This window comes from Taudactylus pleione, unplaced genomic scaffold (assembly GCF_031769625.1).
Source record: "Taudactylus pleione unplaced genomic scaffold, aTauple2 ptg000201l, whole genome shotgun sequence".
Taxonomy (NCBI): domain Eukaryota; kingdom Metazoa; phylum Chordata; class Amphibia; order Anura; family Myobatrachidae; genus Taudactylus; species Taudactylus pleione.
Window position 1 is genome coordinate 52,287,634 of NW_028284603.1, and position 16,616 is coordinate 52,304,249.

The window sequence follows — 16,616 nt, forward strand, 5'->3', positions numbered from 1 at the left end:
TCCCGGCAGTGAGGGGGCGTGGCTTAGGTCCGGCAGCCGTTACTGCTCCCTCTCAGTTGGCGCGCACTACAGCGCAGGCATATGCAGAGACTGTCACTGTACAGAATACAGGCAGTCTGTAACTTTGCAGAGGCAGCTGTTTGCAGTGCAGGGAGAGGGTAGAAGTTTGTGCCTGAAGATGCTGCACTCACTGTACCGCTGCTGGAGTTAGTTCCAAGCACATTTGTCTACCTATGACATAATGCAATATGGGTAGCTTTGTATACATGCCTACATGAGTTAAGTGTATGTATAAGTATATATGTGTATATATATGGGGCTTTCCTGCTTATATATACTGTCTGTTAAAACCAGTTTTGTTCTATTGATGTTTCCAATGAAAGAACTGTTAATAAATATATAGATGAAGAGGACCTATGTGTATAGTCTCCCCTGTGCATAGCTGTAGAATCTAGATAGAACCTAGTTTGGTCTCTATTATAGTACAATGCTGAGGCATACTGAGCTGTTACAAATTATGCACGCAGTGTAGCAGTTTTCCTGCTTACTTAGTCACGCAGCGGCATGGTCCATATAGAACTTGGCTCATTTCTGTAGTTCCTATATGGTGGTCAGATAATGTACTTATATTCTGTAGGGGAGAGCACTTCAAAACTGTCGACTCCACAACTATCCTATCTGCTGCCCTATGTCATTGTGAGGTCACTGTGTAGAGATAGTTGCGACTATTTTACAATTGTCTATCTCAAGATGGCTGCTGTTTGATTAAGAAATTAATCAGTACTCACTAATGTCAGATGTTATTGACGCAGTACCTCTACAACCCGCCGCCACTATTATAGAGTGAGTGTCTGGACCCCTGACACTAGCTCAGGGAGGAACATGCCGCAGCCTAATACAGAGGCTGTGTCCATGTCACTTTGCCCTCCGCATGACAAATATGCCTGTATTCGTTAAATATAATGCAGTATACTTCATTGACCTGAGGTCGTCCTTTTGATCCCCACTTTGAAAAGGTGGGTTCAACTGGAGCTCAAATGGCTCACCTGATAAGGCAAGGACAGAAGGCTTCCAGGATCTATACCAGTCTGGGACAGCACGCTGCTAAAATATCAGGCCTACAGAGGACACACAGCACATCAGCAGTCTCCCTGCGTGGAGGTAAGCCACAGTTCATACTTACCTGGCAGGGGAGATACCATGATCACAAAGGTGGTTCTCTCAGGGCGAGGCGCATCCATTGCACCATGGGTGTGCTGACCCCCGATGATTTCTCAAAATGCGGAAATCTCGACTGCATAATTTGTGGAAGTGGGGGACTGCGTTCACGTTTTCTCCTGGATAAATTATCGTTATCTGTGACCTTGTATGAGGGTACATGTATGCGATATGTGTATATATGTGTATGTATATGTGTATGTATGTATGTATATATATATATATATATATATATATATATATATATATATATATATATATGTATCGCTTCTTATCCTTGCCATAAAGGCAAGGGTAGGATTTGTTCTTATCAGTTTTATATCTGATACCTTGCATATTTTAAAAAGAAAGATACTGCAATTGGAGGCTGGACTCTCCTGCTGCGGTGGGTTGGTACAACAACTTCGATTTACACATACTATTTATGAATGTATTTGTTATATGTGTGGGTATACCTATGCTTCCGCAATCATTAGGTTACCTCTAGTTCCACAGATGGGAAGCCAGCTGGGATTACCAGAAGCTGTAGGCTATAATATATTATATTGGCTCTATAGACTAGAGTCATGTTCTGCAGTTTACATTGTGATAGTCACAATTCCCTAAGGCATGGCTTCTAATATGCACCATATACTTGTCTGGGAGCCTTCTGGTAGTCCACACATGTATATAAGATAGGCACTTACACCCTTCTGGGGTTACAGTTTTGTTCCTGTCAGTTTATATCTACGGCGCCCCCTTTTTGGGGGAGTTATTATTATTACAATGTATGTGTATATAGGTGTATGTATATATACTCGCTTTGACAAAGGGGCACGTATCCCCCGAAACGTCGGCCTGTTTGTTTCAACATAGTTTAGATATACCTTTTTGATCACTATTTAAGTCTCGGAGTCCCGCTATTTGTGGTTCCTACTATGTATATATTTATATATTATATAGAGCATAATGATCTCCTGGTGCAGGAGTCGGACAAGTATACTTACTATGTTGACTTCTCATGCAACTATTTGTCTAAGTGTACGTGTGTATGTATACCGATATATTCATGTTCCTCGTATGACTACTTCCTAATAATTGGGAAACACCTGTTTTTTTTTTTTTTTTTTTTTTTAGCCCTAACTGGGGTTTTCTTTACAGATATATCCTTTTTTACTTGGGATAATTATTGCATTCTATGTCTATGTACAGGTACCTTTCTCTGTATAGGTTCCTGTACTCCATATTATTGTTTAGTCGCATATCTCAATAAAATGAGGCTATAAAGTGGCCCCTGGGTCAATTCCTATCAGTACATAAAAATCCAGATTCTATTCCATCCTCAGGGCTTACTTGGTTAAATGACAACAGACCACACTTCTGTGCCTAAAGTTCTAGGGCCACCCACCGAATAGGCAGGGTCAGGCCTGGCTTGATTAGATTGGTGGGTATCCAGTAAATCATGGGCCCTGCGGTTCAAGTTTAATCCCTCATTGTGAACACTATGATTGTCAAGGGTCACTGGTGGGATCCATTATCAAATATGTAATATTTCTATGTGTATCTTGACCAGTACAGGGTCTTATTTAATTCTTTCACTATCCCGCCTCTTGACTAATACGCACTTAACCATTCTAAGTGTTAATGTACTAATACTTACTCTAGCAGACCGTGCTTGGGGTATATGTATAATCTATATAAGGATACATATCCCTAATGGAACAAGCTCAGGTATAGAGTCCTGTAGTACGACCTTCTTGTTACCACTAACATTTTGCTAGTTTTCTACAGTCTCTCCTACGGCAACATCGCCAGACTGAAGACTGTGCTATGGAGCATTGGTTTTTAGCCCACTGAAGCTACTCTCTATTCCCGATGTGACGGGTTGCTGTGAGATGGAGAAGGTCAGTGACATTCTACATAGTTTCTAGAGTGCTTCTAATTGCTCACAGGTAAGCGGTACCCCACTATTGCCTCGGAAGATGCTCCGATTTCATGCAACCTGACACGACATAGCCGTTATTCTCCCTTATGCATCCTAGCTGCAGACTTAGTAGCCATCCGCTCTTTTTAGCAGTAGGCTCTACCCTTTAGAGCTTTCCTGGCGTGCATAGTTCCAACATTGAGAATGTCACTTTATTCTTCTGTTGGGGTTATAATGAACTGTGACTGTAGCGCCTGTGGGCTAATGCACATCTTTACATTAAAGCGTGACAGTCATTATGTTCCACGCAGGGGGCCTGGTTGGTTTTCCTGTTCAGTACTGTGAATATTTTCATCACACTGACAGGTACCTGATGGGTACCTCTATGGTTGTCCTAGTTCTGTAGCCTTGCTGTATGGTTGCTTCCCTATATTGGTAGCTCTCACTGGGTGACTGTTGCATCCGTGCTCTTTAACTGCTAGGGTAACCGGGTTGTTTTTTATACTATGTTCAGGACAGCAGTTGATACTGCCTACGCACTTCCATCATGTTGGATGTTGTTTGGAGTTTGTTGCTGTGGGTTTCTTTTCAGGTCGGCACAGTGGCTTGTGCTGTAAGGTCTCCACCTGGGATGCCCCATACACTAATTCGAGACCCGCCCCAGGCAGTAGTAACCACTCAATAGGCAGACAACTGATGGGCTGCCAGACATTCTGCCAGTGGTCTGGTATGGGGATTTCCAGCTGCAAGGTTTCAGTTGCTGTTTTTCCCTCTGTTTCTGAGTTGATTGTACTGCTGTCTGACGCTCTGAAAGGAATTGTAGTCTCGATTCTTTCAGAGCTGCCTCTGCCTCATGTCATTGGGATCTCTATCCTTATGGGAGACTTCTATGGTTTCACTCTGGTTGCCAACCTTGTAGTAGTTGGACCTCAAGAATGGTCCAGGGCGACTGTTCGGTCTTGTCGTTTGCTCCCTGTATACTCTTGTTAGGAGTCTGTGGACAGGATCAACTCTGTATCTGTAGATTGGTATTGTTATATGTATAACTATATGAGTTATGTCCAGCAGTGCTGGGATTCTGCTGTCTCCAAATTATACAGCTTCTCATGTTCAACTCTGGTTCGTGCTTGGTCTGTTTCGGCTGAGCTTACGGTGTTCAGCTGTTTTCATCTGCGGCTGTTCTCTTGCTAGCAGTATTCCATTCGATTTACGCTGTAAGGTGTGGAATTTCTATGGCTGTTTAGCAAGGAGCCTTGATTGTCTCCTCTGCTCTACAACACTTGATCTTCAGCTCTTGCCTTTCCATTAGGCCTACGGTTCTTGGTGATCCCGGTTTTCGGTTTTGCCAAGGGTTCGGCAAGTTCTCCGCGCTTCCCACCCGGGAGGTTGGCTTTGGGACGTCCCCACTGTCTTGAACTCCAGTGTCCCCTAGTGGATGAAGGAGAAAACAGGATTTTGGTACTTACCGATAAATCCCTTTCTCCGATTCCACAGGGGACACTGGACGCCCGCCCAGCGCTGCGTACCTGCCATTTTGTTTGGTTTCTTATAAGGTTGTGTGACTGCATATGTTCCCTGCAGTTGGTTCCTCTGTTCTCCCTCATTCGGGTCTTGTTCCGTTCTGTGGTCCTCTCCTTCTCCTCGTTTTCCTATGGTCCTCCGTCTCCTCTCGGGCTCAGTTCTTAAACTGGGGCTGATGGGGCATAGAGGGGGAGGAGCCAGTCACACTTCTGAATTATTTAAAGTGCCAGGCTCTACTCTACCACCGTCTATACCCCACTGTCTTGAACTCCAGTGTCCCCTGTGGAATCGGAGAAAGGGATTTATCGGTAAGTACCAAAATCCTGTTTTTGTTTTTTTTACTTTTTCTTTCCATTTTCTTACTGTTAAGAAGTTAGTTTGCCAGGTGTCCTGCAGCTACCATGGCAACCACAGTTACATTACATACTTGGTAGGGAACATAAAGGTTTTGGAATACTCCGCTTATCAGCATGTATGTTCATAAGTCTCCCTCTTAACCCAGTCAACTGTTCTTCTCTTGTCCCACATGAACCTATTTTATCTCCTTGCTTTTACACTTCCATTTACAGTTAAAAAGTGTCTTCAAGCCATTAAGTACATCCTGCCGAAAGAAATAGCTGTTCAAACGCTTGTCAAATGGTATAACTGCCACAATGCGCCCGGAGGTCCCAGTAATCACTCTGAGTGGAACCTGTTTGTTACCTGCCTCATGAATATGATGGGTTACAACACAGACAAGCTGTCTTGGACCCACAACGTAAGCATACTTTAGAAATGGGATTGGCAGCAGATAATATTGCATAATATAAAAGGTTGACCAAAATCTAGTTTGGGATTACTATACAGATGAGTCAGTAATTTTTATGATGTTTTTTATAATTTCTTAAGCTCCTGTAATCGTTTTAATACTGAGACTTTACACATTTACATGCTTTATGGCTTTCAACGGTACTGTATAGCCGAGATTCTATTACTGCTTAATGCAAAATAAGCATTATTATTTTCTAGTGTCCATGAACAATTTCACCCAAAGATTTATATCCTCTTTTTTGGTTTCCATAGCTTGACTTTGAAGGTTCATTGTCTCCAGTGATTGCTCCTAAGAAGGCTAGACCATCTGAAACTGGCTCCGATGAGGTGAAAACATTTAAATAAACTATTATTTATTTATTTATTACTAGTTATTTATATAACGTACACATATTTTGCAGCTCTACATAGAGAATATCTGCCCATTCACATCAGTCCGTGCCCCAGTGGAGCTTACAATCTATGTTCCTTACCACATGTACACACACACTAGGGTTAATCCTTATCAGGAATCAATTAACCTACCAGTATATGTTTGGATTGTGGAAGGAAACTGGAGTACCTGGAGGAAACCCATGCATGCACGGGGAGAAAATACAAACTCCACACAGGGCCATGATGTGGTGGGAAACTAACCCACAAGCTCAGTGCTGTGCGGCAGTAATGCTAACCAACTATTAATTGAAAAGGATGTTTTATAATTTACAGACAAGTCTTTTCCATTTGAAAACTAAAGCAATATTACAATCAAATGCAATAACTTATTCCGGGTCTTTATGCTAATGTTTTAGTTCAGTGCTATCATACACCTGTTTACTTTTATCAGGATTGGGAATACCTGATACATTCTGATTACCACCGGAATGTTGAGGTTCATGTTCTGGCTAAAGCATTGCAGTTGGACTCACTGGATCTGCCAGCGTCTAAAAATGATAACCAACAAATCTTACATCTGGATTCCACAGCACTTCTCTTCAGCCACATCCCAGCCATTTTCTATGTGCTTCATCTCACTTATGAAGAGCTTAAGCTGAACACATTAATGAGAGAAGGAATCCACTCCTTGGTAACCCTGTTATTGCAGCTGGCAAGGTACTCAGTCTTACATGTATTTGGCTACTCTTCTGCCCTGTGTTATTATGTGTGTGTTAAAAAAGTGTTGTTATATGTGGGTTAAAAAAGTGCTATTGCTGAGTATAAATTATAAAGTGACATGCATATACATACATACACATATATATACCGTATGGGGTGAGGGCAATAAAATCGCTCTCCCTTTGTGGGAAACCTTGTTTGAAAGTGGGGGGGGGGTCCCTCTTGCTCTCTTTATCATCCTATTAAGGACACTGCAGATGTTGCACACAGTGGTGGATTCAGGAGTATTTTCACTGTAAATACTGTCTGAGCTTTGCCCACTTCACAAGCCTCTTGTTAGTCTGGGCTCCAGGTACATGTGAGAGCTTTCTTCTGTGCTGCCAATTGTTAGTTTTAGTCCTACTAGGGGAAAAAATGGACGAATGAGCCATCCTTATGTACGGCCGTCATCTTGGGTAAGGGCCCTGCGGGTTGGAGTTTCCTCCCTCTTCATGAAGATGTCCTGTTCCACCTCCTTGTTCGTTCATTTCCTATGCTATGAGGCTTAGATAAATATAACTGGAGTTACGCCAGGCGCTGGGTCTAGAGTGAGAGGTCATGGACAGACTTTCAAATTTAAAGTGCTGAATCTACCACTATACCCCAAAGTATCCAGTGTCCCCCAAAGAACTTAAAAAGGTTAAACATAAGTGTAAAAATCCTCTTTTCCCAATCTTCTGTTTGGGAGCTCAGCCTCTATACAACAAATACTTGTTGTATTTGTTGATTCTTGGAAGTATGCTTCATTACAATTATCATACCTCCCTGGACTGTATACCCCTGAAGGTGACCCTGGTATTGTGGAAAAATTATCCTTTACTACGTGAATGGTCTCCCATGCAAGTGAGCATTCCTTCCCTCTAGATCACAGGTTCTTAAACTCCTCAGGACCCCAAACAGTGCATGTTTTCCAGGTCTTCTCACACAATCACAAGTGAAATAATTAGCTCCGCCTGTGGATCTTTTAAAATGTCAGTGAGTCTAGTGGCCATCTGGCTTAACTTTCCCAGATTCTCTGGCCAAACATCTGTCTCCATAAAGAAAGTCTTTTCAGAGGACTGGAAGGTAGATGTTGGTCAGATGAGCCAATCCTTTCCTCTTAGATTCAGTGGGGCTGTGCTGTGTCCTCCAGAGAGCTGCTGAAGAATATGAAATGTTTTACTCACCGATAATTGTCATTTCAACTTCTTTATTTTACCAGTAATTCTAAACCGCGCGTACAACTAGTTTATTCCACCTAATAAAAGAAATCCTATTTCACTGTAGAAATGTATGAGTGGAGTGGACCTATGTAAAAAGAAAAGTTAGATTTTGTGCTTTCCATAGCAGTTTATCCTCATGCTCCCTCCATATTTTTTCACCATCGAGGCTGCCAGCAGATGGCACCAAAACTTAGGGTATCCAGAGGGAAGATCAACAGTGTTTAGATCGACATGCAAAAGGTCGACTGAAAACTGATCTACAGTGCAAAAGGTCGACCACTTCAAATGGTCGACGCAAAAAATGGTTGACATGTTTTCTCATGGTTTTTCACCATTTTTAGGGTTAGGCACTTGGGGGAGAGTTAGGCTACTGGAGGGGACGGCTAGGGTTAAGCACTAGGGGGAGGGTTAGGCTAGGGTTAGGTTTAGGTACTAAGGGAAGAGTCAGGATCAGCATTCAATTAAAAAAAAAAGTGTCGACCATTTGAACTTGTCAACCATCTTGTGTCGACCTATTGACCGATGATCTAAATATTGTGGATCTGTTCTACCACACCCATTGCTTTGAGGGACCTTACAATATATACGTAATACAATCTTGTATAGATCTGCAATACACTGTAATAATTAAAAATAAAAGGTGTAAACAATTTAAAATCAAGTGTGGATATTTGTATGTTGTCTTCATGATTTTATTAGTATTCCTTCTATTTTTATAGGGATTTGAAGTTGCACAGCTACACAGATTTTTACTTCAGAGATTTCCCAGCCTTTCTCAGGAACTCCGGCCAGACTTGTTCTATTGAACCAAGTATGTTTATTTTTTTAACTTTGCGCATTATAAATATATAATACAAAAGTGTTCAACATTTTTCACTATGTGCTTTGAGTGATGCCAGACACAAAATAAAATGTCTTTCTCCAGTTTGATTGGACAATCACAGTCTGGTTATATCACATACAGGATTCTGTACCTTCATTGTTCTAAACACAATTTTCTCTAGCATCTAATATACCATTGGTGTATGGATTATGGCACAGGTTCTCAAACTCAGTCCTCAGGACCCCAAACAGTGCATGTTTTCCAGGTCTCCACATAGAATCACCAGTGAAATAATTAACTCCACCTGTGGATCTTTTAAAACGTTTCAGAGAGTAATGAATACACCTGTGCACCTGCTAGGTGACCATGGAAAACGTGAACTGTTTGGGGTCCTGTTTTTGGAAGTCTGTGAACTGTGTTTAGGAGTTTGAGAAACACTGGATAATGGTGACGGGAACCTGGGCACTTTATATTTGTTAGCAAAATGCTCTATCTCCTCCCTCTCTTATACCCGTATAGTCTGCCCAGGAGCTTTAGTTGTGTTAAGCACCAGCCAGAGCTGGGAGCTTATTCTCGGGCTGCCTTTGGTAGCACTTATTTTTTTTAAAAATGTATACTATTTTTCATTACTTTTAAGAACTAGTGGACCGCATTCTTCAACCGCAGAATTTGCTTGTGGGGGAACCCAATTACTCCAGTCTCAGGTAGTTGCATGATCTCCATACCTTCTGCATGAATTCATCTGGGGACAGGTCTGGACCACACACATGTTGCCCTCCCCTTGGAATACCCACCAGAATGGACAAAACAGCCATTTTCTATGAGCAGCAACAGCTCCTTCTCCTCCCCATCTGCCTTCTAATCGGCAGGGAAGCAGTGGTTAAGTGTATAGGGGTGCCGACCTCTTCCATGTTTTTGGCCTGGTTTTGGCAGCTCCGCATCCGCCTGGGTTGCGCAATTGTAGCTGTCCAATGCTTTTCTTCACTGTTTTTTTTTTTTTTCTATGTCTGGGAAGGAGAGTACATCCAGGGCTGGGGGGTGGGGGGGGGGTTACTATAAAAATACCATCAAATACCGTCAAGCCCATTGCAGGGTGGATGCCCTGAGTGCGACATATATGAGGTGGAGGACCAGTAGCCTCGCTGTCCTGATGCAGATGTAACTTGGAGACCACTTTTGGTGGAAAGGAAGGATTGATTCTAAGAACAATCCTGTCTTCATGGAAGATAAGGAAAGGACCTATAATATAGGGCCCCAGTTCCAAAACACCAGCCAGTGCATATATTGAAATGGTGGAGCCAGCCTGGGCCATGTCATTGGCCTTGGTTATTGAGTTGATATAGCTTGCTGGATGCCCTTGGAAACCAAGCAGGGATTCTCCCTCCTTTGTTAGCAGGCAGATGTTTTACTTTTGCATGAAGGTCTTTGGATAGGTGCAAACCTCCACATCACTAGGTCTAAGCTTGCCTTCCGTTGGGGGACATTCCAAAGCTGTCCCTATTTGTTTGCAAGAGAAAATGGGATATTTGTTCTTATGTTAAATTTCCTTTCGCTCTGTCCATTGGGGGACACTGGACATATTCCCTTTACGATTGGTGTTATTTTTTCGTTGTTTCTTGAGGACCGCGTTTGGGAACCTCTGGTCTAAGCTCCTATAACCCACACTATACCCTGTGGGTACCCAGTGTTCCTATAGACACTAGAAAAGGCGCTAAGTTAAAAAAATAAATAACTTAGAGGACTATACTGTTTATATTGTTCAGACATATTATGTAGCACTGTACTTTTGAAGGGAATAATGACATAAAGTATATACAGTGACATTAAACAGAAGGTATATATTACCCTGACCAAACAAGCTTACAATGAAGATGCTCAGGCATGGCAGTTCATAGTAATAAATTGCTACTGAAATTCAAAGAACTCCTGGCACTTTGTCTAACCTTGGGGCCTCGAATAATTTATAAAATAGTAGACATTGAAATAAGGTATCTAATAACATGCTGATAGCTAACAGAAGCCCTTGCCATAGTCTGCAGAACTGAACACGGACATAGAATAAGGAGAATCACTGCACCAAATTAAGTAAGAACCCGTAATGTGTCTGCTTTTTGACATGGGAAACAAGGAGGCTTGGATAATAATGAGCAAATCTTAACTGAGACTTTCATATAAATACACAATCATCACCTAAATGGTAATTCATAGATATATAATGTAGATACTCATGCAATATAATCATATAACACTATTAAAATGATTCATAAAATATCAAACAAAACTCCTTAATACACAGCTTAATGTACAAATGATATCAGCTATAATATGTCTCTGTCAAATCAGATAGGCAGGGAGAGAATACAAAGATGGAACTTGTAGTTAATTAAGAAGATTTTTCCAAAACAATGAAATAAGTCAGGAAACTTGCCTATTGAAGACCCTGATCAGCTGCTGCTTGTAATGCTGTTTGAGCAGCGTGAGGATGTGGAGATGTGTTGTGTCCATCACAGCACACCGATCTGTGGCGTGGAGCTGTGGCTAGTGTAGTGGCTGGCCGTGCTGTACACTGGATGGGCAGCCTTTAGAAACAGCAGTACGACTCATGTTCTGCTCTACCATGGAACAGTGGGATTGAGGGGCAGAAAGCACTGCCATGCCATGACTATTGAATTGTGAAATAGTGATTTCTACTTCAGGGTCCATAGGGGGTCCACAGGGTTGACCTTGGGGTATAGCTGGATCTGGATCCACGGGCACCACGCAGTTAAAGCTTTGCTGCTCCCAGGATGCACTTGGGTCCGTCCTCCTCTATACCCCGCCCCCGAGCCACAGCACCTCAGTTTTAGTTGGTGCCCGGCCGGAGTCGGGTCATCCTGCGCAGTGGGGCTGCATAAGCAGCCCCTAAGCTTTATTTTTTATTTTTAAAAGAAGATTTTATTTTATTTTTACTATCTTCAGAGCGGCAGCATCAGACTGTCCATCTGGACGTCCACACTGCCGCTCCAACAGCCCCGCTGACCCCGGAGTCAGTACTAGCGTGGCTCCGGGACCTCCCAAGGACTGCTGCCGGACTGAAGGGGCCAGGTAAGCCGCGTGCAGCGCTGTCAGCGCTGCGTGCGTGGATAATGCAGTCTTGTAGCCGCCGGTCTCTGGGGACAGACCGGCGGCGCTAGTAGCGGCGGCGGGCTCCCCCACGATGTGGAATACCCCGCGTGTCTGCTGACCTCCAGGGTGTAAGACCGGAGGGGAACCGGCTTCCCTGGGGGTTTCATACTAGCAGGGGAGGCAGCCTTCCCTGCTTCAGTGCTCCTCCCCTCAGGCCAGCGCGCCTTCTCTCGTGTGCTGGCGTCGCTGGGCTGTTATCTCCTGGCCACTCCTCCTCAGTGCTCTCCGGCGGCCATCTTCAGGCAGCATCGCAGAGCTCCCAGGCAGGCTTACAGTGGACCAGTCCCCCTGCGTACCTCTCCCCTGATCAGGACGGTGTTCGCAGCGCTATAGCCCTCCCAGACACTGAAACTGGGAGGTTGATTGTAGCGGAAGGTGCAGTGAGTAATACTTCTCTGCATGGTATGTGACTTTTGCTAGTGCTGCTGTCTGTGCTTTTTTTTCTACTTACTGTCAGCTTTTTACCTATCCCTTTCCTTCTCCTACGGCCCGCTGGTGCGTGGGGGAGGGGTGTTCTTTCTGTGTAACCTCACTTATATAAATCTACGTATTTGTGAGGTCCGTCACATACTGCGGTGTGCTCCTCAGTACCATATTGTGGGCTGTTTGGGTTGCATACTTGGGAGTGCGTGGGTGTTATACGCCTTACCTCGTTTCGGTGAGACACTTTTATTGCAAAAAAGTTTGTCTCATGTCTGATGAGGGGAATGAGCGCTCCGAGGCTCCTGTGTTGTTTTCCTGCCGACGCTGTTCGGCAGGGGTTGACGGGGCAGATTTGTCTCAGGACGGTCTGTGTGGAGTTGGTACCTGGACCCTCTAAACCCCCGGTGGCGCAGGATCCTCCGTGGGCGATGTTTACGCAAGTGCTGGCGTCAATCGCGGACCGACTTGCGGTCCCGACTGCGGCACCTTCTAGGGCGTTGCCCCAGCCTACCATCCCCCGTTCCCGGGTGTGACTCGTCTGGTGCAGTCTCCTCCCGGGTCTCAGACTGTGAGCCCTTATGCGGGTTTGCCGGTATACGTGCAATCCCCTGCGGTGCCGCAGCAGTCGATGGTACCTTTTCAGGGGTATCCTCAGGCAGTACCCCCGCCTTGGGTGGACGTCCTCTCCAGCTCTGTTCAGAGTCTGGCGGCTTCGTCATCTGCTTTTCAAAATATGTTGCACAGTGATTTGCCCCCACGGGCGTCCAAGCGTTCCGTTCCGGCTTCACTGGCGGCTCAGTTCACGGACACGGACGTGTCTTCGGATGACTGGGAGATCCATGAAGACTCTGACTCAGATGCCGGGGCCCAGGAGGTGGAGGCTAAGTCTTCCATTAATGTGCCGGCATTGGTTAGGGCGGTGCGGGCCATCCTTCACATTGAGGAGGATGTGCCCGCCCCCAGGTCAAAATACCCAAATTTTAAAAAGTCCAAGGTAGCTTCGACGGTTTTTCCCCTGTCCGATCAATTGACGGATCATATGGCAGGGGCCTGGCAGTTGCCCAGCAAGAGGTTCCAACCGCAGAAGTGGTTGGCTTCGAACTATCCGTTTCCGGAGGCTCATTGCAGGAAGTGGAAAACTCCTCCAGCGGTGGATTTCCACGTTACCCGCTTAATTAAAAGCGCTACGCTGCCTTTGCCGTCGATCTCCTCCCTGAAAGATCCCACGGACAGGAAGGTGGAGACTTGTTTGAAGTCTATCTACTCTCTCTCGGGGGCGGTGGCCCGTCCGTCCATGGCCATCTCTTGGGTGGCTAAGGCCATCGAGAGCTGGGCCAATGCTTTGGAGGATACCTTTCCGGAAGATGCTCCGGAGATCCAGAGAGCGTTGATAGGTCAAATGAGGGATGTGGCTTCCTACATTGGGGAAGCATCGTTAGATGCAAGCCTGCTAACCTCTCGGGTGTCGGCTGCAGCTGTGTCGGCGCGTCGGTCCTTGTGGCTGAGGTCTTGGAGAGCTGACGCTGACTCCAAAAAGGGGCTGGAGGCCTTACCTTTTAATGGGGAGTTGCTTTTTGGTCCAGACTTGAACAAAATTGTGGACACTCTGGCTAAGTCTAAATCAGCCTTCCTTCGGCTTCTGCTCCTACCAAGGTACGGAGCTCTGCTTTTCGGTCCTTTCGGGTTCAGGGCAAGGCCAAAGATCAGTCCTTCCCGAGGCAGTCGACGAACAAGGCCGCTTCTAAGCCCAAGAAGCAGGCCTGGAGTGCCAGGCGCCCTTCTTCCAAGCAGGAAGATAAACCTTCTGCCTGATGGGATGGGCCTCCCTCTGGGGGACCCCAGAGTGGGAGACCGACTTCTTCTATTTGCCCAGTGCTGGCACAATACCACCACGGATGCCTGGGTTCGAGAAGTGGTCTCCCAGGGGTACGCCCTGTCTCTTCGGCATAGACCGCCCCACCAGTTTTTCTGCACGAGTCCTTCTCAGGATACGACCAAGTCTTTACAGATTCAGGAAGCTATAGAGTCCTTGCTGACAGCAGGGGTCATTGTTCCCGTTCCTCAATTACAACGAGGGACGGGGTACTATTCTCTGTTTCTGGTGCGGAAACCCAATGGTTCTCATCGCCCTATCCTCAACTTGAAGTCTCTGAACAAATTCCTCAGAGTTCCCAAGTTCAGGATGGAAACGTTATGTTCCATCATTCTGGCGATGGAACCGGGGGATTACATGGTGTCCCTGGATATCCAGGACGCCTACCTCCATGTTCCGATAGCACCTTCGCACCAACGGTATCTGAGGTTCGCTATCCTTCAACACCATTACCAGTTCCGGGCGCTACCCTTTGGTCTCTCCACGGCACCGAGGGTGTTCACGAAGATAATGGCGGTCATGGCCGCACATCTTCGGAACCAGAATGTACGGCTACTACCATATCTGGACGACCTCCTGTTGCTGGCGAGCTCCCCGGAGGTACTGCTTCAACATCTCCACTTGACGGTCGCTTGCCTGCAAGCGCACGGGTGGCTGATAAATTGGAAAAAGTCCTCCCTGATTCCATCTCAGCGGATGGTTCATTTGGGAGCCCTGCTGGATTCTCGTCAGCAAAGGATCTTCCTGACCCCGGAGAAGGTCTCCTCCCTGCAGCTGAGGATACACAGTTGCCTGAGCAGTTGCCGCCTGTCGGTCCATTCGGCTATGAGGGTGTTGGGCTCCATGGTGTCAACATTCGACATGGTGGAATTTGCCCAGTTCCATTCCCGGCCCCTGCAGGGGCTGATTCTATCGGAATGGAACGGGTTACCTCACCGGATCCGCTTTCAGTTGCTGGTGTTGTCCCCGGAGATTCGGCAGTCTTTGGCTTGGTGGCTTCAGACAGCTCATCTGGTCGAGGGGCGCCCCTTTTGGATCCCGGACTGGGTCCTGCTCATGACGGATGCCAGTCTTTGGGGTTGGGGGGCAGTGACCGGCTCGTTGTCACTTCAGGGTCGTTGGTCTGCGGAAGAAGCTCTTCTTCCCATCAACATTCTGGAACTGCGGGCAGTTTATCGGGCCCTGCAGTCGTCCGGTCCCGCTCTTCACGGAAGGGCGATTCAGGTGCAGTCCGACAACGCCATCACGGTGGCGTATATCAACCACCAAGGAGGAACTCTCAGTCGGGCAGCGATGTCGGAGGTGTCTCGCATCCTTGCTTGGGCGGAGTGTCACATTCCAGCGATCTCGGCAGTCTTCATTCCCGGAGTCCTCAATTGGAAGGCGGACATCCTCAGCCGTCACGACGTGCATCCCGAGGAATGGTCGCTTCACCCAGAGGTGTTTCAGCTACTCGTGGACAGGTGGGGGCTGCCGGAGCTGGACTTGATGGCCTCCCGTCACAATCACAAGTTGCCCGTTTACGGGTCAAGGACAAGAGACGCAGGCGCCAGTCTGGTAGACGCGCTGTCGGTGAAATGGACGTTTCACCTGGCGTATCTGTTTCCTCCGATATCCTTACTTCCTCGGGTTCTGCGGAAATTCAAGCAGGACGGCGGCACGCTCGTGCTGGTTGCTCCGGCGTGGCCCAGACGTCCTTGGTACTCCGATCTGAGGTGTCTCTCCATCGACGCTCCGTACCTTCTTCCTCCGCGTCGGGACCTGTTGTCTCAAGGGCCCTGCCTTTACCCGGATCTGGGTCGGCTGTCTTTGACGGCGTGGCTCTTGAGACAGCCGTCTTGAGGTCTAGGGGTTTCTCCAGTTCGGTCATTGGTACCATGCTTAGGGCACGCAAGCCTGCCTCCGCACGGATTTACCACAGGGTGTGGCGCACTTACTTTCAGTGGTGTGAATCCAGAAACTATGATCCTCAGGTGTTCCGGGTTTCCAGAATCTTGGAGTTCCTTCAATCAGGTTTGGACCTCGGCTTACGCCTGGCCTCTCTGAAGGTTCATGTGTCTGCTTTGTCCGTGTGGTTTCAGTGACGGATTGCTACACTACCGGATGTTCACACCTTTTTCCAGGGTGTTCTCAGGATACAGCCTCCCTTCGTGCCTCCTGTGGCTCCTTGGGACTTGGCGGTGGTGCTACGGGTCTTGCAGGGTCCTCCTTTCGAGCCTCTTGAGGTGGTGGACCTCAAGTGGCTGACGTTCAAGACCGTTTTTCTCCTAGCAATTGCTTCTGCCAGGAGGGTGTCAGAGTTGGGGGCGCTTTCCTGTCGCCCCCCTTTTCTGATTTTTCATCAGGACAGAGCGGTGCTCCGCACTCGTCCTGAATTTTTGCCCAAAGTGGTCTCCAAGTTCTACATTAATCAGGAGCTTGTCGTGCCAGCTTTTCAGTCACCTGATCTTTCAGCTGGTGAGGCTTCCTTGGATGTAGTCCGGGCACTTAGAATCTATGTGGACCGGACTGCTTCGGTTAGGAAGTCGGATTCGTTGTTTGTCC

At 46.6% G+C, this 16,616-nt stretch overlaps 1 protein-coding gene and 1 non-coding gene across 2 annotated transcripts in view; both read left to right on the forward strand.

Annotated features, from left to right (window-relative positions):
* ANAPC1 (anaphase promoting complex subunit 1) overlaps nucleotides 1-16,616 on the forward strand; it is a 149,355-nt gene that overhangs the window by 41,838 nt on the left and 90,901 nt on the right. The window contains exons 17-20 of the mRNA XM_088477380.1: nucleotides 5,212-5,399; nucleotides 5,705-5,779; nucleotides 6,279-6,544; nucleotides 8,508-8,599. Coding sequence (XP_088333506.1) covers nucleotides 5,212-5,399; nucleotides 5,705-5,779; nucleotides 6,279-6,544; nucleotides 8,508-8,599 — 621 coding nt within the window. The remainder of the gene's footprint in view (nucleotides 1-5,211; nucleotides 5,400-5,704; nucleotides 5,780-6,278; nucleotides 6,545-8,507; nucleotides 8,600-16,616) is intronic.
* LOC148518399 (U1 spliceosomal RNA) lies at nucleotides 1,176-1,340 on the forward strand. Its single transcript, XR_015879191.1, has one exon. It is a non-coding gene; the product is annotated as a U1 spliceosomal RNA (small nuclear RNA).